At 43.6% G+C, this 26,255-nt stretch overlaps 1 protein-coding gene across 1 annotated transcript in view; it reads right to left on the reverse strand.

The window, feature by feature from the left end:
• CLNK (cytokine dependent hematopoietic cell linker) overlaps positions 1-26,255 on the reverse strand; it is a 162,698-nt gene that overhangs the window by 17,132 nt on the left and 119,311 nt on the right. The window contains exons 9-15 of the mRNA XM_078446262.1: positions 21,979-22,004; positions 21,746-21,765; positions 20,565-20,675; positions 13,187-13,214; positions 10,245-10,263; positions 7,578-7,659; positions 5,977-6,017 (exon numbers count right to left, since the gene is read on the reverse strand). Coding sequence (XP_078302388.1) covers positions 5,977-6,017; positions 7,578-7,659; positions 10,245-10,263; positions 13,187-13,214; positions 20,565-20,675; positions 21,746-21,765; positions 21,979-22,004 — 327 coding nt within the window. The remainder of the gene's footprint in view (positions 1-5,976; positions 6,018-7,577; positions 7,660-10,244; positions 10,264-13,186; positions 13,215-20,564; positions 20,676-21,745; positions 21,766-21,978; positions 22,005-26,255) is intronic.

The following is a 26,255-nucleotide window of genomic DNA, read 5'->3' on the forward strand; positions in this document are numbered from 1 at the left end:
CTTGCCCCTTTCTCTCTAGGGCATCTGGAACAATCTTTTTTTAAAAAAATTTATTAGTTTATTTATTATTATTATTGTTTTGAGAGAGAGAGGAAGTGAGCAGGGGAGGGCAGAGAAAGAGACTGAGAGAGAATTCCAAGCAAGATCCACACTATCAGCACAGAGCCCGATGAGGGGCTCCAACCCATGTACCATGAGATCATGACCCGAGCCGAAATCAAGAGTTGGACGCTTAACTGACTGAGCCACCCAGGTGCTCCACATTTGGAGTAATCTTAAAAAAAAAAATGTAATTCTGACTTTGCTACTCCTCCTGGCAAAAATGCTTACATGCTTTCCTTTACACCTGAAATAAATTCCAAATGTTTTACTTCTGTCAATAAGGCCTGAATAATCTTATCTACCCATCCATCCATCCCACATTGTCTACTCTGTTCTGGTCATAACGAATTCTGTTCAGTTTCTGAAATAAGCCAAGCTTGTTCTCAACTTGGAAAATGGTATTTTTTTTAAACATGAAGGAATAACTTCTTATTTTATTGGAATATCACTTTTTTAACCTAAAAGAATGACTAACAGATAAAATATGGTTATTCAGACTAGGCATTTGGTAGGTATTTTATTAGAAAATGAACCAAGGGAGGCTGTCACTTTGTGGAAAACAACTGGCAGTATTTGCTGCCAATTATAAAATTAGACTTTCCTAGTGAAAACTGGAATTTGGAAACACTTGTATCTACCACTGTTGTATAACACCATACACAACAGTTAGACCTGTCTGATGAGACTGGTGGTGTTACTTGCAAATGTGATTTAATAAACTATTATGTAATAAAATGTGTTAACATTGGAAAGATCTGCTCAGGTCTGAGAATCATTTTCCAAGTGACCAATGCACAATGCTACAAAATCATGCCTGGATAGAAGATTCTTTAAAAGAGCAAGGTAGACCAATGGATTTTAAAGTAACCATACAAAAAGTTCACTGAAAGGGTTTAGATTTCATGTGGTACCTAAGTTTTAAGATACTACCACTTGTCAAGGTTTAATGTGGTATTTCCTCCTTATACTTCAATGAAAATAATATATTTTCACTGCATGGCATTCCCATAAACACTAATAAAAGATGAAATCAGAGCCACAAGGAAGGAGTTAAGCGTTAGGAGAAACACTAAGCAAAGGTATTTGTAAATACGTTAGTAACTTTAAGCAAGGATTAACTGTATAAAAATCATAAAGCCTTGAGAATATGAAAACAATATGAAATGGAATAGTGGACAGCAATAATATAACATGGAAGAAAGGTGATTGGTGTGAAGCAGAATTATAAGCTGTATAGTCTTAATTCAGTCTACAAAATATAACTAAAGTTATAGTTCTGGTTAGTAGCTGAACAAGAACTTTGAAAAAGTGGGATACTTTTGACAGTACATTTTTGAAACAAAATACTAGATATAATGTCAGCAAATATTTACATGCCAGTTACTGTAACATTTAGGTTATATGTGTATTTATTCTGCTTCTTGTCATCAAAAAGCTGAATTTCTCTCTAAGTTTATGAAGAAGAACAGAGTACTTCTGGAGCATTTTATGTCCTATTTTAATGGTTCCAAGGATTGTGGCTTTTAATGTTAAGACCAAGAATGTTTGCTATAGGGAATTAGGTGTACAAAAATGTTTGTTGAAAAATGTTTGATCACTTAATATTTAAATTATATTCGTCATAGTAAGTTAATTTCACCCACCAATTTATGACCTTAAAAATAGGAATCATGCTACAGACATCTCTGATTTTCAAATTTTGTAAGTAACGAATTTGAACTTCCAAATAGTGCAGAATCCATACCATTAGAATTAGGGCATTCTGAGTTTCTTGTATTGCTTGGGAAAAGGATATGAACTTCAGATTTTGAAAATCCAAACATTCTTTTATTTAAAATGTTAAAGGTCACCTTGGAAGAGTAGAATTGGAATGTGTGACTTCCAAAGGAGAGAAAGGGAGGGGAATTAAGAGATGAACCCACTCTCTGGCAAGAAAAGAAACAGTCAAAAAGAGTAGGGCAAATAGAAGGCACAAAATAATATAAAAACCGATCTAAAAGATTAGTAATCACAATAAATATCAAAAGTGTAAACAAAGCATTTATAAATTAGATGCAGAATGGTTTAAAAATTCCAGTAATGTACAGTTATATATGACAGCAGTCACTAATGAGATGGAAACTGTATGCCAGGCAAATCCTAACCAAGAGAAAGCTAAAAGTGCTATTGTAATGTTTAAAAAGTGCTTTTAAAACTTTATTTTAACCTATAGTGAAGCAATAGAGACTTATTACTGAAATGGCCGTAACTGTCTTTCCAACATGGATCAAAATAGTAAGAACATACTTGAGAAAAGAAAATAACCATTCTCAGCATTTTCTATCGCTTGGTGTGTGTAGTTTACATAATAGTATTGAGTGATTATAAATTTTTCATTATACTGTGGCAACGGATTTATTATATTTCAACTCTGAGTGCCTTGCTTGAATATTTAAAGAGTCCTACTTGAAAAAGAGTGTTTGGAAATAGCTATATGCATTTGTAGTCTATGCAGAGAATGAGCTAAATAAAACAAAACAACAAACAGAACAACTTTGCCTTTGCCGTTTTCCCCTGAAGGCCCTTTGGATCTTTGTTTAATGAGTGAATGAAATTCTGAACGTAGAATCCAGGGCAACGATTTAACTCATTTTGTTCTAAAATAATGGCAGCTAATCTTTGGATATTATACATGTATTATTATATACCATTATATATATTATATATTATTATATATTATATAATATATTACATATTATATATACACATATAATATACACATTAATACATATATAATATACATTATTATACATATTATATTATATTACTATAATATACCTATTAATAATAATAACATAATATTAATATATTATATGTATACACACATACACAAATATATATGTATATATGTACACATACATACATATACATATGTACATACATATACGTACATTATATATTTTCACATAAAACTGCATTTGAGTTTTATAGCCCCACGAAATAGGGCTCGCCTATTTGGAGAACAGAGGGTCACATTAATGAACAGATGACACAGAGTAAATAGAACTTTGGGGAGGACACTATGTAGGTGGCCAATAAAATTTGAGGCAGTGTAGCCTCATAAGCATGGGTTGTAGAATCACACTGTTACCAATAATACTAACATTTCAAAATTCTTCTGTATATAAAACTGTTAGCACAGTGTCTGACCTGTACCGGTCACTCAAAATAAATAACACAAGCTACTGCTTATTGAATCAGTCACCAGTGGCCGATGATTTCATCAATTGTGCCTATGTAATGAAACCTCTAAAAAGCCCCAAAGGATGCAGTTCAGAGAGCTTCTGGGTTGGTGATCCAGAACAGTTCCATGTGCCATCATACAGTGCCCCAAACTCCATGAGGACAGAAGCTCCTTTGTTCAGGACAATGCCCTATGAAACTCTTCTATCTGGCTGTGGCCTATTTGTATACTTTTATAATAAACTGGTAATCCAGCAAGTACAATGTTGCCGAGAGTTCTGTGAACCACTCTAGCAAATTAATTGAACCTAGGGAAGGGTTTGTTGGAACCTTGGTTCTATAGCTGGTTGGTCAGAATGGCTGACACAGGCTTGTGGCGGGGGAGGGGTGCAATCTTGCGGGATTGAACCCTTAACATGTGGAATCTATGGACTCCATGTAGTGTCAGAAGAGAGTTGAACTGTAGGTCACCCAACTGTAGACACCCAACCTGTAGGTGTCAGGAATCGTCCAGTGGTGTGGAATCCCCTATTTTGGAATTGTTGGGTGCAGAATTATCAGACTCCTAATAGCTTAGCTTGAAATCACTTATCAGAGAATTGAGCCAAGTCTGTTTATCAAGGAGTAGCTGAACTCTTAAGAATAAGTATTTCCCAAATTCCTTTCTCATTTATAAAATAAGGATGATAATGTCTACAGTGATGGAGGTCTAGATTTCACTTATTCTACATGAAGAGTGCTATGTCCCTTGGCTGAGGCATTCAAATTAAGACCAGTAAGCTTCATAGAACCCTCTAGACTGAAAACATGAGTGCCGGGATTGTGTGGTTCTGAGTGCAGCTAATTTCTCCTGAGCCCTGGTGATCCAGAAATGACTTTTCACTCAGTAGAATGAACACCTGCCCAGTAAACTGATGCAGGAGCATCACAGGTGCAAAAGTACTGGTTAGCTGAAGGGCAGAGCTGTCTCTGTTCTGTATTCATAGGGCCCAGCCCAATTTTGTGTATAAACCATGTGCTTCATGGATGTTTGATGACTGAAAGAGGAATTGATGGTGTTTTAAGGCTCTGGAGGCCCCAACATTCTCCCCGTCCATTCTGGGCTGCTTCCTTAAGCAACTGTTTCTCTAACATGAGTGGAGGACAGTTTGCAAGATCCCAGTATAGATGAAATACACCCAGTCCTGGGATGCTTGACTGGACCCATGTCTGTGAAGGCCATCCACATCCACATCACTAACACTGCTATTCCACTCTTATATCACTCTTCATTTTCCATCTGTGCATGATTTTGTCTTTCAAATGAAGACTGGAATTCTCTCTAAGCTTGATTCTGCTTCCTATCCCTGCAGCATATCTTCACAATCCTGATCTAGCTCTGGCCTCCAGGACTACTGTTTTTGTCATTTTGTCCCCTCATTCTTGGGGATTGAGCCTGTCCCATTAATCGCAGCTACTTTGGACTGCCTTCCTTTAAAAAAAGGAAGGAGGGCACTTGTTGGAATAAGCACTGGGTGTGGCATGTAAGCAGTGAATCATGGGAATCTACCCTCAAAACTAAGAGCACACTGTATACACTGTATGTTACCTAGCTTGACAATGAATTATGTTAAGAAAAAAAGAAAAGGGAAGTCTCTTCCCTTGGGAGACTTGTATTAGCAAGAGGCACATCAGGGGAAATAAGCTTTCCAGATTGGTTTTCCAATCTAAGGCCCAGACAGTATAAGGCAGAAGATGAGTAAGGACATGATAGAGGTGAGGGAGGAAACTCCTAGGTCTAATGGGTCAGTTGGGTAGGGCATCCCTGGAGAAGGAAGGATATTAAGGTGCGTCACTTGCCTACTATGTGTCACATGACTGTGTGTGTGTGGATAATCCTGTGAGTTAATATTATTGTTATGCATGGGGGAGGGGGAGGATCTAAGAATGAACTTGCTCAAGATGATGTTATTGCAGGGAGAGAGGCAGAATGGGGACTCAGGTCATTGGAACCCTCTGTCATTCTACTCTATCTCAAGGGGAATCTGCTTTCTCCAGCTCTAAGCCCTCTTGTGGCTCAACAGAAAGAGAGTGCAGAATTAGACCTGAACACAGAATCTCCATAGCATATGGGTTGAAGAAAGAAATGCAAAAGAACACACTAGATTTGTTTGAACAAAATAACACTAACGATATCAAAACCCACCACCAGTAGGAATACAACACTATATTCATATGTTGCTGTAGACATCTCTGCAGACAGGCATCCTGTTGAGTTTTATCTTTACAACCAGTAAGAGAAGTCAGTTTGATGTTCTTAATTTGACAGACTTAAGATAAATCTATTGTGTTTCACCCAAAGAATTGGCAAGAACTAAAAGTTTGTCAAAAACAACCGTTGGAGATGATGGGGAATGAGGAGGACTCATAAGCTGTTGGTGACGCCAATGTCTACTTTGGAAAATGCATCTAGAATTTTTTGGATTTAATTATGGACAAAAATCGTTATATTGACCTAATGGAATACTATCTATCAGTGAAAATGAGCTAATTACACCTACAGACGTCAGCTCAACGACGGTGAGTCTCACAAAAGCAAAGTCACAGTGCCGGAACATCGTAGTGTGATGGCTTACCTGTTTGTTTCATAATTCTTGCATAAGGCGCTCTTACCTCTGTTTTGTGCACTTTGGTTTTTCATCACGAGTGGTGAGCTAAAGGAAATGTTAGAATTGACAGCATGTTAGTGTTTCCCGTGGTGGGTAAAATTCCACGCAAAGGCAAGGCCAGTCACAATGGACTAAGTCACGTTTACAAAGCACTTTATATTTCACCGGCTGTGCTACATGAGTTTCTGTTTTGTAAGGTAATAGGAGGCTGGTTCTTTCTCTCTTTTCTCAAGACAGGCAACAGATATGGAACAAATTGACCCATACAAATTCTTTCCATTGTATTTCAACGAGCACATATCATGATTCTTTGCTTTTGGGAGCCGTGAATTCAGACTTTCCTTGTAACTACGGTCACTCTAGAAAATGATAGGTTGGAGCTAATAGTCTACAGAAATTGTTTACCAGTTGAAGAAGAGTGAGCCATAGCAAGCAAGAGGAGAATAGAAATTATTTTGTTCCTTCTTGAAATGTGAGCTAAGTGAGAAAACTGTGGATTATTATAAGGAAATCTGTAAGAGAAAGAGGATTATAAAAATGTAATAAAAGACGATTAAAACAACAATATGCAAGAGAAGGAAGGGGGGTAATGGGGATGGAGATCATGCCCCTGATATGCAGGCCTGGCAATGGCAATGAGAGTTGACATTCGTTGGGCACTTGCAACAGGTCTGGGAAAAGTCAGCATTCATGGACTGCATTCTCAGAATCAAGCCATTATAGGAAGCATGGACTACTGGAAAGTGTTTGGGTTTTGAAGCTGGACTTGACTTTAGTGGTAAGGAACTCCACCTCTCTGGGTCTCATTTATTGCCTCTGGGGAGTGGGTCAGAACTATCTCCTAAATTCAGTGTGGCTTCAAACTGGGATCTGCTGGATGAAGAGGGGTTTTCCAAGTAGCGAGAGGGTGGAAAGAGGGAAGAAGTGGTATAGACAGGGGAATAGCACGTGCAAATGTCCTGCATTAAGTGACAACAAGGATTGAGATGGTGGGAGGCTGGCATGAACTGAGGCTGGGGCCACCCGGCCAGTCTGGGATCATGGAGGAACTTAGAAGCAGTTATTTTGGAGGCCCTGGAGTTTGTTTTACTGAAGCCACCACTAATTTACAGTTACAGTGACCTTGGGCAGTGAATCACTGGCCTGAGCCTTCGCTTCAGTTGGGACAGCAATTGTCACAATAACCTGATCAGGCAAGTGTTAAATCAGATAATGGCATTTTCAACGCCCAAACCATCTATAAAGGTTTGTTCAAAAGTAGCTGTAAGTTTATGTGTGGTCATCAACTGGGTATAATTAGAAATGGCCAATTTTTTCCCCAGATTGTTTTGCATCCGTTCAGTTAATCCTGTCTAGTTAACATCCAAGCCTTCAAATCTCCCAAACTTCTCTAACAATGAATCACTTACAAATTGCAGGAAGCATAGTGCCATTTGCTTCCATAATGGCTGTGACTTGCAGGTTTCCCTTGGGGCCATCTCTGGGCTTCATTAGCAAAGACCAAAGAATCCCCATGTCTCAGGACACCTTGGTGAGTCATTACCCAGGACGACACCTGGCCTGACCGCCACGCTGAAGCCCAACAAGGAATTCCTGGCTCCTTACCTGGTGATGGCAAGAGGAGTCTCTTGAGTACTTTGATTTTGTGACAGGTGAATCGATTCAGGCTTCATCTGGCAATGAGGGACTGCATGAAGAAGTCACATGATGTAGTCAGGTTGTAAAAGGAAAATGATTGGGGACCTACTGGAACTTCTGTAATTTTATCTGAGTGATCTCTGATTAGTAGGAGCAGGCTGTCGGTGGTCAACAGAAACTATAACTTAACATATTCTGTAACACCCCTGGCTCCTGGGAGTGGCTTCTCCCTGAAGGTATAAAAACTTAGTGAATATTCAAATATCAATATTACTGAATTTGGAATTCATCACTGGGCTTCCCGAAACACAGAATATTACATCGGGAGGTATTTGGTATTGGAAGGGCTTGACGTAGAAGTGAACTGAAGTTGAATTCTGCATTCAAATGAAAACTTACATGGGAACATAAATCACGAAGTTAAACCTAAGAACTGTCCTGAGCAATGTAGGCTATGGGGTGGCCCAGTGCTGGCCCGAGCACTCCTGAATCCCCTCACCTCTTGTGTGAAAGGGCAGGAGAGCTCCCAGAATTCTGATGTAGACCAGTAGTTCCTACCCGGCAACCAGCAGGAATATGTTTTTGTAATTTTTCTCCTTTGATCTTTCCGTTTTGAGAAGTTCTGCCAGCCATAAGGAACTGGAGTTCTTTAGGAATTACATATGCCGTGGGTGTTCCCACTATTTATTTCCTTTTCATCATGAATAGATTTTAACCAGCCATCCAGAATCACTGAGGGCATGTAATAATACTAGGAGGTGAAAGGCCATAAAACACTCTCCCAGGGGCTGTCCTGAGCAATAAAGTTAAGGAAGCATATCAACACTGATGTGTCTTAATTCTGGTCGTTGCTCTGTGTTTAGTCCAAGGTCGGTCAGAGACTGGACACCTCTGGTTGAAGGTCTGTGATTACTTGCAATGTTATGGGGGTCAATGACTGGCTACTAGTCACCCATCCCATAAAATCCTTTCATGGCAATGTCACCAGCAGCCCTCCAGAGCACATGCCCCTCATGAGCTGAACAACGTGACATCATTGCTCCCCATGAGCTGAATGACGTGACCTCACTGCACTGATAATCATGGAAGTCCAAGGCAACAATATCGAACATTTTAATGTGAGGGTGTTGAGCTTTAGTGTGGAAAGCAGCACAGTTTCCTGTAGTTCTTAACATTATTTAGAATCACCAACCAACTCCCATTCCTCCGTCAGGGACCCTTGGGAATCTACAGAGCCTAGTTAGGCCTTGCTCGAAACTAACTCCTTTGGCATAAAGAAAAGCATCCTTGAGACCCACAGAGGCAACATGACGTGGCCCAAACCACACAGTGAGTTGGTGGCAGCCTCTGAAATCCTAACCCAGTGTTGCTTTGTGGAACTATGCTGCCTGTCTTCAGTCTTTGGCCATGGCTCAGGCCCTTCGGCTTTGGACGTAGTTCATCATTCAAAGTGAATGGTGAATGGTATTTAAAAGGTGAGCATGAGGGGCGCCTGGGTGGCTCAGCTGGTTGAGCATCTGACTTCAGCTCAGGTCATGATCTCACACTCGGTGAGTTCAAGCCCCCCGTCGGGCTCTGTGCTGACAGCTCAGAGTCTGGAGCCCGCTTCAGATTCTGTCTCCCCCTCTCTCTGCTCCAACCCCGTTCATGCTCTGTCTCTGTCTCAAAAATAAATAAAATCATTAAAAAAAATTAAAAAAAAAAGAAAGAAAGAAATAACACTATCCTTGGGGTACCTGGATGGCTCAGTCGGTTAAGCATCCAACTTTGGCTCAGGTTAATGGATTCGAGCCCCGCATGGCTGGAGCCTGCTTCAGGTTCTGTGTCTCCCTCTCTCTGTTCCCCTCCCCTGCTCACACTTTGTCTCTCTCTCTCTCTCTCAAAAATAAATAAACATTAAAAAATTAAAAAAAATAAAAGGTGAGCGTGAACTTACTACTGCTTAGTATCTTGCCAGCTACCGAGTGTTAGATTGTGTTGCACAATGGCACCAACGATGTGCACACTTGTATGTGCACGTGTGTTCCAATGAGGGCATGCGTGTGTGTGCAAGGGTGACATCAAAGCTGCAGAGACTAAGAGCTTCCATGGAGCAGTGAGTGGGCCGGCCACGTCTTTCTAAAGTGGCAGGGGCTGGGGCGCCTGGGTGGCTCAGTCGGTTAAGTGTCTGACTCTTGGTTCCTGCTGAGGTCATGATCTCGTGGTTCATGGGTTCGAGTCCTGTGTCTCTGCGCTGGTAGCGTGGAGCCTGCTTGGGATTCTGTCTCCCTCTCTCCCTGCCCTTCCACTGCTCACTATCTCTTTCTCTCAAAAATAAGTACATAAACATTAAAAAAATAATAATAAAGTGGCAGGGGCTGACAGGGTGCCTCCTTCTTGTCAGTTGCCTGTGGCAGGAGAAGGACCTTTAGCTCGCCCCCTCCCCCAATTTAAATCACCTTGTTTCAACCAGAGGGCTCTTGGGTAGGTAGGAGATCCTCAGCACAACTGGATCACACCATCACGCACACACGCTGGGGTTCATCCTTCCCAGGCTCGGAAACAAGCCTTTTGAAAACTGACTAATGCTATAAATCTGGAAATGGAACTTAACCTAATGATATCAGGGTATGAAAACAAATGTAAACAGCTCACCTCTCTCTGTTCCGAGGACCTGGATTGAATAAAAAGAAAATGATAGTGTTGAGTGACTCTTGGTGATGGAGAATTTTACATTAAACTGTGTGTTTTGGAGCAATTGCTTAGTAGAATTTGGGCAACATTTTTGTTATAAGGATAGATTTTTTTTAAAGCCTCTAAATAATTCTCCAAAAGACTAGGCAAAAATCAAAATGTTATGCTCTCTGTGTGATACAAGAGGCAAATAAATATGCAATCTGCTGATGAGACCGTAAATTGCTTTGACTCTAATGAAAGCAATTGAACCATTGCTGTCAAGAACCTTAGGAATGCTCTCACTCTCATCCCAACAATTCCACGGATGACACTTTGCTCCTAAGAAGACACCTGAAATCTGGGCCAAGTTCCGTGCACAAAGATGTCCAGTGAACCATTGCTTACAGGGTCAAAACCCTGGAAATAATCTACACGTCCACTGAAGTGAGAACCGTTAAGTAAAGTTTGGTGAATACTCACTTATTATATATGCATTTTATATATATTATATATTTATATATATTACAATATATATATATGCATTGCAAGTATTTATGTAAACTATGAAATAGGATTATACTGTAAGTATATCTCCACGTTACATGGAAAGTTCAGGCTAGAAACTGGGCTTATGATGTATCTACATGCAGGTGTGTGTGTGTGTGTGTGTGTGTGTGTGTGTGAGCTGACCTTGGATTCCAGGTCTTCTGACTCACATTGGCTTCACAGACAAGAAGGCTTTAGCAACAAATAGCTTAGAGAGGCCCCGAATGTCTTGTCTGAGACTAGGCAACAGACATGCTCTTTTGCTTAGAAGACCTCGGGGTCCCCTTGGGTTCTGGAAAGAGGACATACTTTCACCATGGGCAGCAAATCAAGGCAAATCTCTAGGCTAAGTGAAAAGGGTAGTGAATCCATTCTAACGAGTGGTTTGAAAGTCTCCCACTGAGTCTTCCCCAGGACTTTGGACCTGGCAGCTCAAAGTGCTCTGGAGGCTGTTGTTCTCAGGCCTGTCAAAGTTGCTGAGGGAGCAGAGCTGTAAACACGGCTCAGAAGCCATCCATCTGGGACAGCAGGTGACTTTTAAAATTGAGATCCAGCCAACTTTTTGCTTGAGGGCTCTGGAGTTACAATCAGATATAATTAGAAAAGTGGGGTAAAACCTCTAGTTTCTGTACCTTAACTTTTGTTAGGAAATAAGCATATTAACTTAAAAAGTGATACCTCCTTATTTCCCTCCCCTCACCTGCCTTTCCTTCTTTCTTTCCTTCCTCCTCCTCCTCCTTTTTTTTTTTTTTTTTTTAACTACTTTAGCTAAGAGGTATGTCTGCATTTCTTAAGGCAGAGAGTCATAGTGTGGGGATTAGATCTGGACTTTCAGGGGCTGGTCCCGTCTTCTGCCTGCTGTGGGGTGGCTTTTGTGGTGGAGAAATGGTCTTGACCCTTAGCCCAGACAATGGGGAAGTGTCTTGGCAAAAGATGAGGAGGAAGAATGTGTTTTTCCACTAGGCCTTGTTGTTCTTTAGATGATATCCACTTCTAGCAGAATGCCAACCAAAGTTGCAAAGAAAATCAAACTATCCTGCATGACCCCTGCTGTCTAAAGCTGACCTCTCCACTTCCTCCTGGCTTGTTAGTGATTGGAAGGCCTATTGTCCTCACAGGCTGACCAATGAGTTATGGACTCTAGGTCATTTTGGGTGGCAGCCATCTGCTACTTGTGATGCATGAAGTAGACCCACAGGAAGAAAGGGGTGGAGTCGGAGAGTGCCCAGGGGCAGAGTGCCATACCACTTGGGAAAATCCAACAACTCCCAGAACAGGGGGAGCCGGATGGAGTCCTGATTGGAACTAGGGCTGTCCTTCTCTTTCAGCAGTTATGTGCTGTCTTCCTTGCCAGGATTATCTTACGGATGAGAGGCAGTAAGTGTCTTGGTGAGTGACAAGTGAGAAGTGTGACTTTTGATTCTAGCATTCTCATAAAGCCAAATAAGAAAAGACACAAGGACAGACAGAACAAAAGAAAGAAAATAAATTAACCTCTGCAGTCTAGATATAAGAGCATAGGTCAAACACTAAGACAAGGACCATGTTCCTCAGGAAGCCAGTGAGAATGAGGTGAGACCACTGTGATTGCTGGACAGAGACTTCCCATCAGTCATGGCGGACCCATCCCTTGTTAGGGAACTTCCTTGTTGGGGGTTAGGGAAGTGAGTGTGGAGGGGCTCAAAGGCAGCTCCATGTTACCTGACTTTCATGCCATTTACTGAGCCTCTACTGTTCACCTGGTCATTTATGCCCTTGCTTTGACCTGCTTTAGCTTTTTGACAACTTTGTCAAGAAGGGTAACCATCTCTATTTTGTGGCTAAGCAAACAGAAAGAGGGGTGGGGTTGTGTGTGTGTGTGGGACTTGCCCAAGGCCACAAAAGTGGTATGTGACACAGCTGTATTCAAACCCAGGTCTGTGTGGATCTGTATCTCATATATTTGTGTGTATATATATATATATATATATATATATTTTTTTTTTTTTTTTTTTTTTTTTTTACCAGGCCATCCTGTCTTTCCTGTGAAGAGCAAATGGTGACGTATAGTACAATTTCCAACATCTTATTTCTATAAAGCTGGAGACTGGAAGCCTTTGATGGAGGCTTTATGTCTTCCATGGAAACTGGGATGCTCTTGTCTTCATGGTACCAGTGAACACTGGTCTATTCAGGTAGCATAATAGGACCTTGGTCTCAGATCTGGATCTTAACTTGTTTTGTTTTAGTTTTCTCACCTTCAACGTAGGGATCATAATACATCTTGAGCATAGCTATTATGAAAATGAAGTGATAAAGTCTCCGAATCAAATAGTATCTTGCCTGTCACAGACGTTAAAGCACAGAAATTCCCTTTTTTGAATCTCAGGACTTACCTCATGCAAGTCCTTTAAGCTTATCTGTCTGCAAGGAAGAGAAATACGGTGTTACATAAAATACAGTTCATAATGGTCCAGATAAAATCATTCTGAGCCCTTAAAAACCTTTGACTGCACTTTCATTGCCAAATTAACAGCCCATGGTCCAGTGCGATATTCATCACTGTTCTGTAAAGCAACCGCCAGGTTATTTTTCTCATAATTTTCTAAGCAACAAAAGAAGTTACGAGGCAATATGAAAGGTGGTGACAGAAAGGACACCAATAAGCAAGCTTCTTATTTTCGAAGAATTTAAATAACGTCCCCATTTCTCCTGACATTTGGTTTTTCGTGTCGAGTTTCATTAGCACAGTCAGACCTGCTATTATTACCTTGATTGCAAAGCTCTTAGCGTTTTGCTTTGAGGAAGCATCAAGAGTCTTACGTATGAAGTTAGGGTACGGAGGGATCCCAGGAAGCCACGTGTCAGAGAATGGATGCTTCTGGGAGAGGAGACCGAGAAAGGAAAACCATGGAATGAATGATGGGGCAAGAACTCAACACACAGTGTGCTAACGTGGACCATTCTTCCTTCAGAAGAACCAGCAAGCCTTTCATGGATGCTGACGATTACGTCAGTTCGCCCCCCTGAGCCTCATTTTTCTCATCTGTGAAATGGCCACAAAAGCATTCATCTTAGAGGGTTATTGTAAGGATTGCTAGTGACAAGGATGACAATGTGAGGTGCTCACTGGGCACTGAGCTGTTCGGATGTGTTCAAAGTCACATAGAGGGGGGCGATGAAGGACACGGGTTGACAGGCATATTCTGTCTGCCAGGTCTGCCGGCAAGAGACTGGTCCTGAAGCAATGCCAGGAGGTTGGGGCGGCAACACCAGCCCCAGATGGACCCTGTTGATCTAGAGTGATAGCGATGAGCCCAGGAGCACATAGCACTCAGATCTGCATCCTGCTCTCAGACCGCCAAGCAGCAAGCAAGTGGACTGAGGTCCACATCTTGTAACCTGTTTCATCAGCCCCTTGGGGGTGATACATCTGCATACTACCTCGCCCCCCCATTTTTTAAATTATTTATTTTCAGAGACAGAGAGAGTGCGGGCGCGAGCGAGCATGAGTAGGGGAGGGGCAGAGAGGGAGACAGACAAGCAGGCTCCGTGCTGTTAGCAGAGTCCAACATGAGCCTTAATCTCATGAACTATGAAATCATGACCTGAGCTGAGATCAAGAGTCTGGTGTTTAACTCCCTGAGCCTCCCAGGTGCCCCCTACCTACCTCTTTTAATGGGGCAAGTGGGAAGCTAAAGAGATACGATCAGAAGTAATAAAGTAGAACAGACACCCATAGTATTAATTATTTGGGTTAAATTGAGACTAATTTCTGACTTTGATGTTTAAGAGACTGTCATTTTAGCAATACTGACCTACTGGCCATGTGGCTTTGAAATGTGCAATTGATTTTAGACTTGTGATTTTAAGTTACAAGAGCCAAGCTGTGTTCGACTCCATTTATAAAGAGTTTTAACTGTTGAAGAGCCCTTGAATTTTTCTAGATTTATAGATTTACCTTATTAGATTTATAAAAGTTGTTAAAGAAAGTGTCGCTCATTAGGGTTTAAAGTTAGATGGATAAAGGTATTTCAAATATTTAAGGAAATTTAACTGAGTTTGTAGATAAGTCTTATTGTCTAAGATTCCTTAACCTATTGAGTGTGTCCTTCAGTTTCGATAAAATTGCTCAGTTTATAAATATAACAATATACTCTATAGATGGAAATTTGAGGCTTTAGGAAAGCTAGGTTTTGGAATTGGTAATATTAAAAAATGGATTTTTGAGAGAGAGAGAGAGAGAAAGAGAGAGAGACAGAGTGTGAGCAGGGGAGGGGCAGAGAGAGAGGGAGACACAGAATTGGAAGCAAACTCCAGGCTCTGAGCTGTCGGCACAGAGCCCGAGGCGGGACCCGAACTCAAGAACTGTGAGTTCATGCTCTGAGCTGAACTTGGACGCTTAACTGCCTGAGCCACCCAGGTGACCCCGCCCCAAAACGGTTTTTAAGTCAAGAACCCAGGTAATTTTAGGCGTCTTTTCAGTGCACAACAAAGTCTTTGGGCATAGAAATGTCTATGTTGAGAAGATTCCCCAAGTTATTTGTCCCCTTTACCCGTAAAATGAAAGCATCGGGCTTTGGGTGATGGCAGTGGGGGTCTCCTAAATGAGACTTACGAAGACAGAGAGAGATCTACACAGTCACAAAATGGAAGAGCAGGGTGGGGACTTGGTCCCCTCCCCACACACCACCCTGCCTCTCCGAGGTATCTTTCGGCTCCTGTAAGTTCTGCTGTGTTCTGTTTTGGAGACAGCCAACAAAACGTGGCCACCAACTGCATGGCATGAATAAGCATCCCCACATCCTTTCCTGTGCACAACAGGTGCTCAGTGTGCATTTGAAGATAATAAATTTTACTTTAAAAATAGCTCTGGGACACCTGGGTCGCTCAGTGAAGCGTCCCACTTCAGCTCAGGTCATGATCTCACAGTTCATGAGTTCGAGCTCTGCATCAGGCTCTCTGCCGTCAGCGTGGAGCCCGCTTCAGATTCTCTGTCCCCCTCTCTCTGTCTCTCCCCCAACTGCGCTCTCTCTGTCTCTCAAAAATAAGTAAAACATAAAAAATTTGTAAAAATAGCCCTTCATGAGCCTCCCTTAGATTTCGCTTAGTTTTAAATAAACCGGATTTGAATCCTCATTCTGCCATCTATGAGCTCCGTTACCCTCAGCAAGTGAAGCCCCTTCTCTGAAGCTTGGTTTTCCCACCTGTAAAATGGGTAACCCCCGACAGAAATCGGGTGGGTTGATTAAGGTTCTCATGAAATAATACCTGTGAAAGCTGTTTGGAAGAAAATAACACCCTCGATCTGCGGGACACCTTTAACAGCCACTTTCTTTGAAATTAAACTTTCCCTCAGAGATAATGGTAGGTCTCATGCACATGTAGGAAATGCTACAGAGAGATCTCGTACGCACTTCACCCCATTTCCCCCAATGGCAACATCTTGCGGAATATGATAATAATTTACATCCACACTCTAAAATCAATGGTTCCCACCCAGAAGTCCCTGCTCCCATGCAAATTTGTGTATCCTTGCAACCCGTGCTTCCTCTCTCTTACAGGACTATGTTTTCTCTGTATCGCTACAGATTTTTTTTTTTTCCCTTTCACTTCCCAACTCATCAGCAGGTATATCTGCGCCCCTGAGACTGCTTGAACTTATGTGGCACCAGCTTTGCCGGCTGCAAAGGGAAAACTGTAGTTAGGCAGACAGGTGTTCGGTTGGTTAAATAGCAGGTACCTTATTTAAAGTACGTTTTGGCTGAACCCTGCACTGTGGGGTTGGAATTTGCTAGATGCAGGGAGACGTCGCGGTTCGTGACCTCTCTGCCCTTCTGTGTCCTCATCAGTAAACCGGGGGTTGGGATATTGCTTTCTGCTCAGTGTGGCTGTGGGACTAAATGAGGTAAAGCATCTGAAAGACTCCAGAGTATAACAGGAGCTCAGCAAATGTCTTCCTGTTCCGATGACTCAGGATGCTTTTACTTGGGGCCCCGCGTCATGGTATTAACATTACAATGGATACATCATTGGAAAGTTATTCCCTTACTAATCTCTTTCTTATTGTGTCAGAGAGAGAGTCTCAATGTAACAGTGGTTATTTTATGCAAATATTGCTTTGCATTTTAGTTCTCTTCCCTTTTAGGAGAGAGAAAATTCCGCGGGTCTGAAACTGCGGTGCAGTTACTTATGGTAATGATGTTTCCCTTTTAAAAAAAATTTTTTAATGTTTATTTATTTTTGACAGAGAGAGGGAGAGACAGAGCATGAGCTGGGGAGGGGCAGAGGGAGAGGGAGACACGGAATCTGAAGCAGGTTCCAGGCTCCGAGCTGTCAGCACAGAGCCCGACGCGGGGCTCAAACCCACGGACCAGGAGATCGTGACCTGAGCCAAAGTCCGGATGCTTAACCGACTGAGCCACCCGGGCGCCCCCATCAATGAAGGATTTAAATGGCATTCTCCTGAACTGGAGTGCTTTGATTCAATGGTCGTTTTTGTGAACCCAAGACTTAGCTTTAAGATAGAGAATGGCCGAGCCGGTGGAGACAACTGGCTGTTGTAGCAACAGCTGGACCCACGTTCACCATTGGGAGAGGGGGGCCGATGGCGACAGGCTGCAGATGTCAGCTGCGTTCAGGGGCTGCAGTGGACTGCCACACGTACGTCACAGCCTCCCTTCACAGAGGGCCGTCTACCTCCCAAGCCTACGGAGCAGCTGATGGGAAGGGAGCGGACACTATTTTTCCTTGGCTGAAGCAGCTCAGTTCTCTAATGTCCCTTCTGTTTTCAGAGAAGGGGAAGCTAGCAACAGCCTCACGTGGTTGTTTACAGGCAACGTCTGGGTCCTTAGTAATGGTCGTCTGACTACCAATAGGGGGCCCGACTCAAAATGAATTTGGAAGCTCTGCTTCTATGGCACAACTCTTTCTTATTCCTGGTGGCATTCTCAATGTCTGGCACAGGCCCTGCATGGTGTTGACCCCTCAACAGTCCTACACCAACCCTGTCACGTTGACCGAGTGACCTAACTTCTGTGTATCTTAGTGACCTTACGTGCCCAGTGGGTAGGGAAGTGGTTTTTACCCGGCACCTGCCATGAACCAGCCACCGAGCCCTAGAAAATCCATACTTTATAGGGCTGCTGGAAGGATCCGGTGAGATGTTATACGGAATGTAACGATTCTCTGGAGGGCTTTACGGTGAAGAGACCCAGCCAGGTTCCCGTCACTTGCAAAAATGATTAAACAAATTTAACAGTAACTGCGGAAACCCCAGAGACACAAAAAGCAAACTTGGAAAGATTTCAGAGCCACTGAGGTGGCTGGAGTGATGAGGGACTCGTCTGTGGATCAAGGGAGGCGCCATTTTAGGCACTAGGAGCCTGGGCGTATGTAGGTAAGGCCTAAGGGCCTGCAAAGCTTTAGTGGCAGATATATTCCTAGAACCTGGCTCCTCCTGGGTCCTTAGCCACAGGCTGTGCCTGTGTCTCACCTCTCAGAGCAATTAAAGCTGCTGCTGGGGAACAATACTTTTTAAAAAGCTTTCCTAATTATTTTCATGTAAAGCCAGGATGAGAAACATTGCGCTAGAATGTATAGCCTGTATTTCAAGAGAAAAATAGGGTTGTGGGTGCCTAATTCTGTTGGGTACAGATGGGACACGATGTTTAGGCGTTTTTCCTTCCTTCCTGTGCTGTGACACATATTATCCTAGGCGCTGGAGAGAAATCTCATACCTCCTCCCCTCCACTCTGTCACACGGGGACGCTCATGTTGCTTGCACAAAGAGGGGAACTCAGAACTATTTAAAAGCTTTAGGCGGCTATACAGCCAGAAGTGGCTCAGCTGGGACCCAAACCTCGTTTTTTTCTGTGTGAAGAAACAGAAGAAAGATCAAATCCTCTTTTTCTCCACACCGAACAACCTCATCACCTCTGCTATTTCATTCATCCTATTTTCTATCTCTTTACTTCTCTGCGTTTTGACCAGTTCCTACACCCATTAGCCTATTTGCTCAGGAGTTTCAGGGATGGTACATTTTACGTTCCCGAGTCTGATGATGCCACTTCCTGGGGTTGATAGCATGTTGCCTTCCTGTCTCTCGTGCTTTGAAAATAGATATCAAAACAGAGCAAATGTGGGGACTCCCAGCCTGGCTAGGACCCTCTGGAAGCTGCAGAAGGAAATACATGTTTATCAGACAAGTACTATGTGCCCAGCCCTGTGCTAGAAACTACACACCCCAACCTTTTGGGGGTGCGTTACCCCCTGCCCCCAACCTTTTGGGGGTGGAACAGACTTGTATCCAAATAATTATATGGTGTGGGGAGGGCACAATAGGACACGGCTCAAGGTAATAAGAGCGCAGTAGATGTGGGTCACAAATATGTCCTGGGCGGGCACAGTTGAGAGCTTGGCATGAATCATGTGTAATTCTCATGTTAGCCCACGATGTGGGTGGTCAGGGCTACTGTTATTCTCACTTGACCGCCGAGAACCGCTGGGGCTGGGCGAAGGTTAGTGTGTGCCTTAAAGCAGTTTCCCGACCTTTGCACTCTTGACTTTTCAGGGGTTATTATTCTTTGTTGGGGGTGGGGGGCTGTCCTGTACACCGTGGGGTGTTTAGAGGCCTCCCTGGCCTCTACCCACCAGATGCCAGGAGCATCCCCACTGCCCGACTCGTCACAACAAAATAACGTCTCTGGACATTGTTGGTTCCCCTGGGGGCAAAGTCACCTCCGGTTGAGAACCATTGCCCCAAATCTGCCAGTGCAGAAGAAGGAGAGCCTGAATTTCCACCAGGGCATTCGGAATGGACTCCTGAGAGCTTGTGGCACTGCCCATGCTGCTAGGCAGGTAGAGAAGCCCACAGAGGGGAGGAACTTGCACGGGGAAGGAGGAAGGGAATGGAGAACGGATGGTCTCAGGAGGCTGCAAAGGATGAACAGATGAAGAAACGTTCACCAGAAAACTGAGGCAGAAGTGGGCATTTTAGGTTCTTGAATGTTCCCCATCAGAACCAGTGATGACTGGGTTTTCCAGAGAAGCTCAAAATGTGCCTGATATTTTGAATTTCTGTATCTATGAAGATTCAACTGACTGAAGCCGCGGGCCCCAACTGGCTGATTCAAGCTTGCAGTAAGGAAGCATCGTTCATTCCATGTAGGAACAAGAGAAAAATGCTAATCTCTGTTCTGTCTTCTAAAACAAGGCAGTTTGGGAAATTCCAAGTCTCTTGGGGGGGGGAAAGAAGTCCATTCACAGTTGCTAACATTTTGTGATTGTCGCTGGGTGTCAAAGGTCCCTCACGTTTGGGAGGGGGGCTCAGTCATCAGCTGATAGTACCAGAGAGGTGGCTTTTTAATTATTTGTCCTAACGGCAATAATGTTTTCGACAAGTGGGTTATATTCCTTCCGCCTCGGTGGTGAGAAGCTGGGGGCCGGTATTGGTCTGCAGAGTCTGAACCCCTTTTTAGATTTTACATAAAAAGTTCTGATTCTGTTCTGGCACTTAACACTTTCTTTAACGACTAGTTCAGGTCTCAAGTGAGCCTTTGGGGCAATAACTCATTTTCTTACAAAGAAGATGTGTTTTCTGTTATAGAATCGGACTGCAGGCTTCTAAGACCCTTTTCCCTCAAGGCATCTTTGGCAACTCGAGGCACAGGAGCAGGGAGCCTGTTGGCAGGGGTGGCTGGTGGTCCTTGTCGCCCTCCCCTGCCCCCCCCGCCTCCCTGGGCATTTCACCAGCGACAACCTCAAACCTGTCACCTGGGTTCTCTCTGGACGTCGGGAATGGCGAGCCTCTGAGGGAGGGGTGACCAGCTGCTCTCCGGCTGGGGCGGCAGGGGCTGGTACTTCTTCGGAAGAATGCCAGGTGGCCTGAGGGAAGAGTCACAGTGAGAATGTGATCAGGTTTGTTGCACAGGTGGCTCTCCAGACAGCCCTGCCCTCCGTGTCCCCAGCTTTGGCCCAGAGGTCAGTTGTGGGGTGCCCCGATCCATTTCGGGGAGCCCCCGTTGTCAGAAAACTGTAGTCATTCTCCTAATGAGCCTAGAGCCCCCTCCCTGCTGTGTGCTCGTCCGTCTGGTTCTGTTTCCCAAAGGGTGGGATGGAACCTTCTGCAGGGTGTCATAGGTTTCTCAATACGCCGAGTTCTAGGGAGGCTGGAAGACGTGAGCTCTGGAAACTCCCCAAAGAAACAGGAACATGTCTGAAAGTCAGTGAACGGCTCACTCACTCACTTATAAAGCATACTGGGCGCTGCTGGCAGAGGCTGGAGATACAGACAGCAGAGACCCAGTCCTTGGCTCAAGTCACGTCCCGCTAGTGTGGCAGAGAGAGAAGCCACGAGAGGTGACCAGCAAGGCGTGGTACGCTCTGTGTCCTCCTGGGGCCCATGGGGGACAGCAGAGCGGCCGACTCACCCGGAGTCCGAGAAGTCGAGGCTGTTGTTCTCGCCTTCATGGGTATGTGTAATAAAACGATAGTTGTATTTCTGTATATACGATATAGAAAACTGCACGTACATGCCCAAATATGTACCACACCTTGTAAGTTCCAGGAACACATTTCCTAGTGTAAGTACCATCGGGGGGATTTCTGTGCTGAAAGGAGGGGAGAAGCGGGAGAGCTTAGAGCAGTGGGTTCACCAAGAACTGATGTGTGCCCGGATACGGAACAGAGGGCTGGGAGTGAGCGGACGGTTAAACGGATGTGTGAAGGCTCATTCAGACCAGCTCATATTCATTTTTCCAAGCCAACTTGTTTGTGGTTCTTTTCTTTTCTTTTTTTTCTTTTCTTTCTTTTCTTTTCTTTTCTTTTCTTTTCTTTTCTTTTCTTTTCCTTTTCTTTACCTTTTCTTTTCTTTTTTAAAGTCTAGAGCTTTTCAAATTCTGGAACTAATCACTTAAGTGTCTAGCAAAATAAAATTTCTATGTCAAGTGTCTTACCGAGGAGGTGGGAAAGGAGTCTGCAAAGGAAAGAGAATCAGAAATTAAATTTATTGTTCGTTAAGCAGAACTAATGGCTAACTATTCGGGGGGTTTACAAACAGAAGTTAAAAATCCCAACCAAACTTCTGGGTTATATTTTTCAAGTGATAGCTAAGCCTTTACGTTGTCCACCTTCCTATGCTTCTAAAATACAGAGTGGGTGACAAACATGTTTTAACGATGTCGCTTACCTTGCTTTCCTTTGCGGGTCTGTCTCCTAAAACAGAAGAGGAAGAACAGTGAGTTTATGGAAATGCCGTCAAGCTTGTTTTACGTATGTTTAAGTGGAAATCATTCCCATTGGAATCGTCACTCCTCATCAGGGAAATACAAATCAAAGGTGCACTGAGATACCACCTCACGCCCGGTCAGAGTGACTCAAATGAACAAATCAGGAGACTATAGATGCTGGAGAGGATGTGGAGAAACAGGAACCCTCTTGCACTGTTGGTGGGAATGCAAACTGGTGCAGCCGCTGTGGAAAACAGTGTGGAGGTTCCTCAAAAACTTAAAAATAGACCTACCCTATGACCCAGCAATAGCACTGCTAGGAATTTACCCAAGGGATACAGGAGTACTGATGCATAGGGGCACTTGTACCCCAATGTTTATAGCAGCACTTTCAACAATAGCCAAATGATGGAAAGAGCCTAAATGTCCATCAACTGAAGAATGGATAAAGAAATTGTGGTTTATATACACAATGGAATACTGCTTGGCAATGAGAAAGAATGAAATCTGGCCTTTTGTAGCAACGTGGACGCAACTGGAGGGTATTTTGCTAAGTGAAATAAGTCAGGCAGAGAAAGACAGATACCATATGTTTTCACTCATATGTGGATCTTGAGAAACTTAATAGAAGACCATGCGGGAGGGGGAGGGGGAAAATAGTTACAAACAGAGAGGGCGGGAGCCAAAACATAAGAGACTCTTAAGGACTGAGAACAAACTGAGGGTTGATGGAGAGTGGGGGAGAGGGGAAAGGGGGGTGATGGGCAGGGAGGAGGGCACCTGTTGGGATGAGCACTGGGTGTCGTATGGAAACCAATTTGACAATAAATTATATTTAATATAAAAAATTAAAAAAAACTTCCCTAAATTAAAAATAAGAAAATATATAAGCATCGTAAAAAAAAATAAATAAATGAATAATCTCGATGATAATGTCAATTCAGGTCTGTTGAGGTCTTATTAGGTATCAGCACCAGGCTAAATATCTTAGTGATCTCATTAAATCCCTGCCTTTGTTCTAGAAGTGAAAAGACAGGGCGTGGGAAGTTACCCTTCAGTCATCCTGTAAATGGTAAAGAGTTCATTGTATGTGGCATGACTCACAAGATCCCCTCTTAACCACAAATTCTTTTTTCTTTTTTGAGAGAAAGAGAGAGAGAGAGAGAGAGGCAGAGAGAGAGAGAGGGAGAAAGAATCCCAAGCAGGCTACCAGAGCAGAGTGTGAGGCAGGGCTGGAACTCACAAACCTTGAGACCTGAGCAGAAATCAAGAGTTCGATGCTTAACTGACTGAGCCACCCCGGTGCCCCTTAACCACTAATTCTTGATTAGAATTAGCATTCATAGGGGCGCTTGGGTGGTTCAGTCGGTTAAGCATCCGACTTCGGCTCAGGTCGTGATCTCACCGTTCGTGGGTTCAAGCCCCACATGGGGCTCTGTGTGGATAGCTCAAACCCTGGAACCTGCTTCGGATTATGTGTCTCCCCCTCTCTCTCTGCCCTTCCCCTGCTAGAGCGCTCTCTCTCAACAATAAACATTAAAAAAAAAGAATTAACATTCTTATATAACTATATAGTTATTTTATTATTTCAAATGCCTGCCTAACACCTTCACTGGACATTTCTGAGCAGAGGAGAATAGCATCATAGAATCTTCCAGATGGCAGAGTTTCCTCAAGCTCCAAAATCCAACTTTTATTGTAGACAAAAGTAAGGACAGTTGGTCAAGACCACCCCAGCCTAGGAAAGCCTGAATGAAGCCTGGGAACGCTTTTCCAGACTTCCAGGTAGTTTTAGTTCCACGATGCAGTTCAAGTCCAAGAGAATCACTGAGCTGCTGCTACCTCGAGCTCAGCGTAGAACCAGGCACTGGGGCTAAGAAGACAGCACGGCCCTTCCCTTGAAGGTGCTTATGCTTGTCCGGCTCAAAGACCAAGTTCTAGGCTCTGGGGAGATAACGAGGAGGGTGAGACCCTGTCCCTGTCGCCATAGAGTTTATACTTAAGAGGGTAGATGTGGATTGAAAACACTATTGGGGTGCCTGGTGGCCCAGTTGGTTAAAGGACTCTTTTTTTTTTTTTTGAAGTTTATTTATTTTTGGTGGGGGAGGGGGAAAGAAAAAGGGAGAGAGAGAATCCCAAGCAGGCTCCACATTGTCAGCAGGAGGGTGATGCGGGGCTTGATCTCACAGACTGTGAGATCATGACCCGAGCCACGATTGAGAGTTTGACCTTAGCCTACAGAGCCACCCAGGTGCACCAAGCGATCAACTCTCGATTTTGGCTGAGGTCGTGATCTCATGGTTCTTGAGATCGAGCCCCGTGTCGGGTTCCAGGCTGACAGCATGGAACCTGCTTGGGATTTTCTCTCTCCTTCTCTCTCTTTCCCTCCCCCTACTCGCGCTCTTTCTCTGTCTCTCAAAATAAATACATAAACTTAAAAAGAAAACAGTATTGAAAATGGGATGAGAATCTCAGAGAGGTCATGGTATTAAAGGGAAACATGGGAGACGTAAGTCTGGCATGTCAGAAAAAGCCTCCTTGAGAAAGCAACGTTTACTGATCTGTAAAAATGGAGGTGACGCCAGAGATGTTTATATGGCAGTGGGAGGAACTGACGAGAAAGTGTGGCTCCTGTCATAGGTGACTTCAACCTCGGTGGATTACTGTTCTCACTGAGCTTTGTTTCCTTGTGTGTGAGACAGTGAAGCCGGACTGGATGAGTGGTTTTTAACCAGGCTCGGAAGGGCACCCTCAGCTCCTCCTGGGGAGTTAGGAGGGCTGGGGGACTGGTTTCTGGCTCCTCCTCCCATGTCCCACATCACAGAGGGCTCCATTTTGATCTCCTTCCAGATTTCTTTTGGGGAAAGGTCCAGCTGGCCCAGAAGAACACAACACAACACAACACAACACAACACAACAAATGCTTGTCTGGATGATTTCATAGGGCTCCTCCAGGTCTAAAAGAATTACTCAATTGGGCCTAATTATTAGTCTTTGTATCTTATTTTTGTGTTGGGAAAATACTTTTTAAAGAGATAGACTAGATTTCTCCGCACAAATTCAAACACGGATGGCAAACAGGAATCATCGATGTTCTTGGCATCATAAAAACAAAATAAGATCCAGGACGGATTTCAACAACAGCAGCAATCTGGTTAATGTTCGATCTTTGGCTATTTCAATGATGTTTCCCAAAAGCTTGGACCACACGATGCCCTCCTAAGGCGCCAAGTCAAAAAATGTAAGATTGGGGCACCTGGGTGGCTCAGTCGGTTAAGCGGCCGACTTCAGCTCAGGTCATGATCTCACGTCCGTGAGTTCGAGCCCCGCGTCGGGCTCTGTGCTGACAGCTCAGAGCCTGGAGCCTGTTTCAGATTCTGTGTCTCCCTCTCTCTGACCCTCCCCGTTCATGCTCTGTCTCTCCCTGTCTTAAAAATAAATAAACGTTAAAAAAATTTTTTTTAAAAATGTAAGATTAACTTCCCCTCGCTTTATGGCGCGTTGGCTTTGCTTTTGGAGCTCGCTGGTGGACCATCTCGCTGTTCTTATTGCCTTTGCCTATAAGCTGGATGTTGGCTTCCTAAGAGGCCTTTCTTCACAGCTATCACTATATCTTTGGGGGATCAATTCAATTTACTGGAAAAAAAATTCACTAAAGAGACAGAGTATCTGGGATTCGGTAGAAACTGTCCGTTTATCGTTTCAGAGGTATCTATCCCATTTGCTTCAGTGTCCATGGGCTTTGTAAAGGACATCTATCCTCCTCTTATTCATTGCTTGTTATTGAGCACATAGTATTTGTCCAGCATGGATTCATTTTTGATATATTTATTGATGCAGGTGTTGGGGAATATAATGCCAGAATAAAAGTTGTTACTCCCATGTAACTTACACTTCAGTGGCAGAAGATAGAAAACAAATAAGCAAAAGTACGTGATGACAATGACAGGTGATGACAAAGTGCTTCAAAGAAACGTGACAGAGTGAGGGGGAAAAGCAGGGGCATGGAGACAGCAGGAGCATGAAGGGCTCCCCATGTGTCACGCAAAAGAGATAGGGTATGGGGTGACCTTTTTAAAAACAGATCCCAGAAAGCCTCTCTGGTTAGGTGATGAGGAAACAGAGGCCCGAGGAAAGTAAGGAAGCACATCACATGACTATGCAGGCAAGAGTTTCCCGACATAGGAAACAGCAAGTGCAAAGGCCCTGTGGTGAGATGAACACAAGAGGGAGGTAG

Source organism: Panthera onca, chromosome B1, assembly GCF_046562875.1.
Source record: "Panthera onca isolate mPanOnc1 chromosome B1, mPanOnc1 haplotype 2, whole genome shotgun sequence".
Taxonomy (NCBI): Eukaryota; Metazoa; Chordata; class Mammalia; order Carnivora; family Felidae; genus Panthera; species Panthera onca.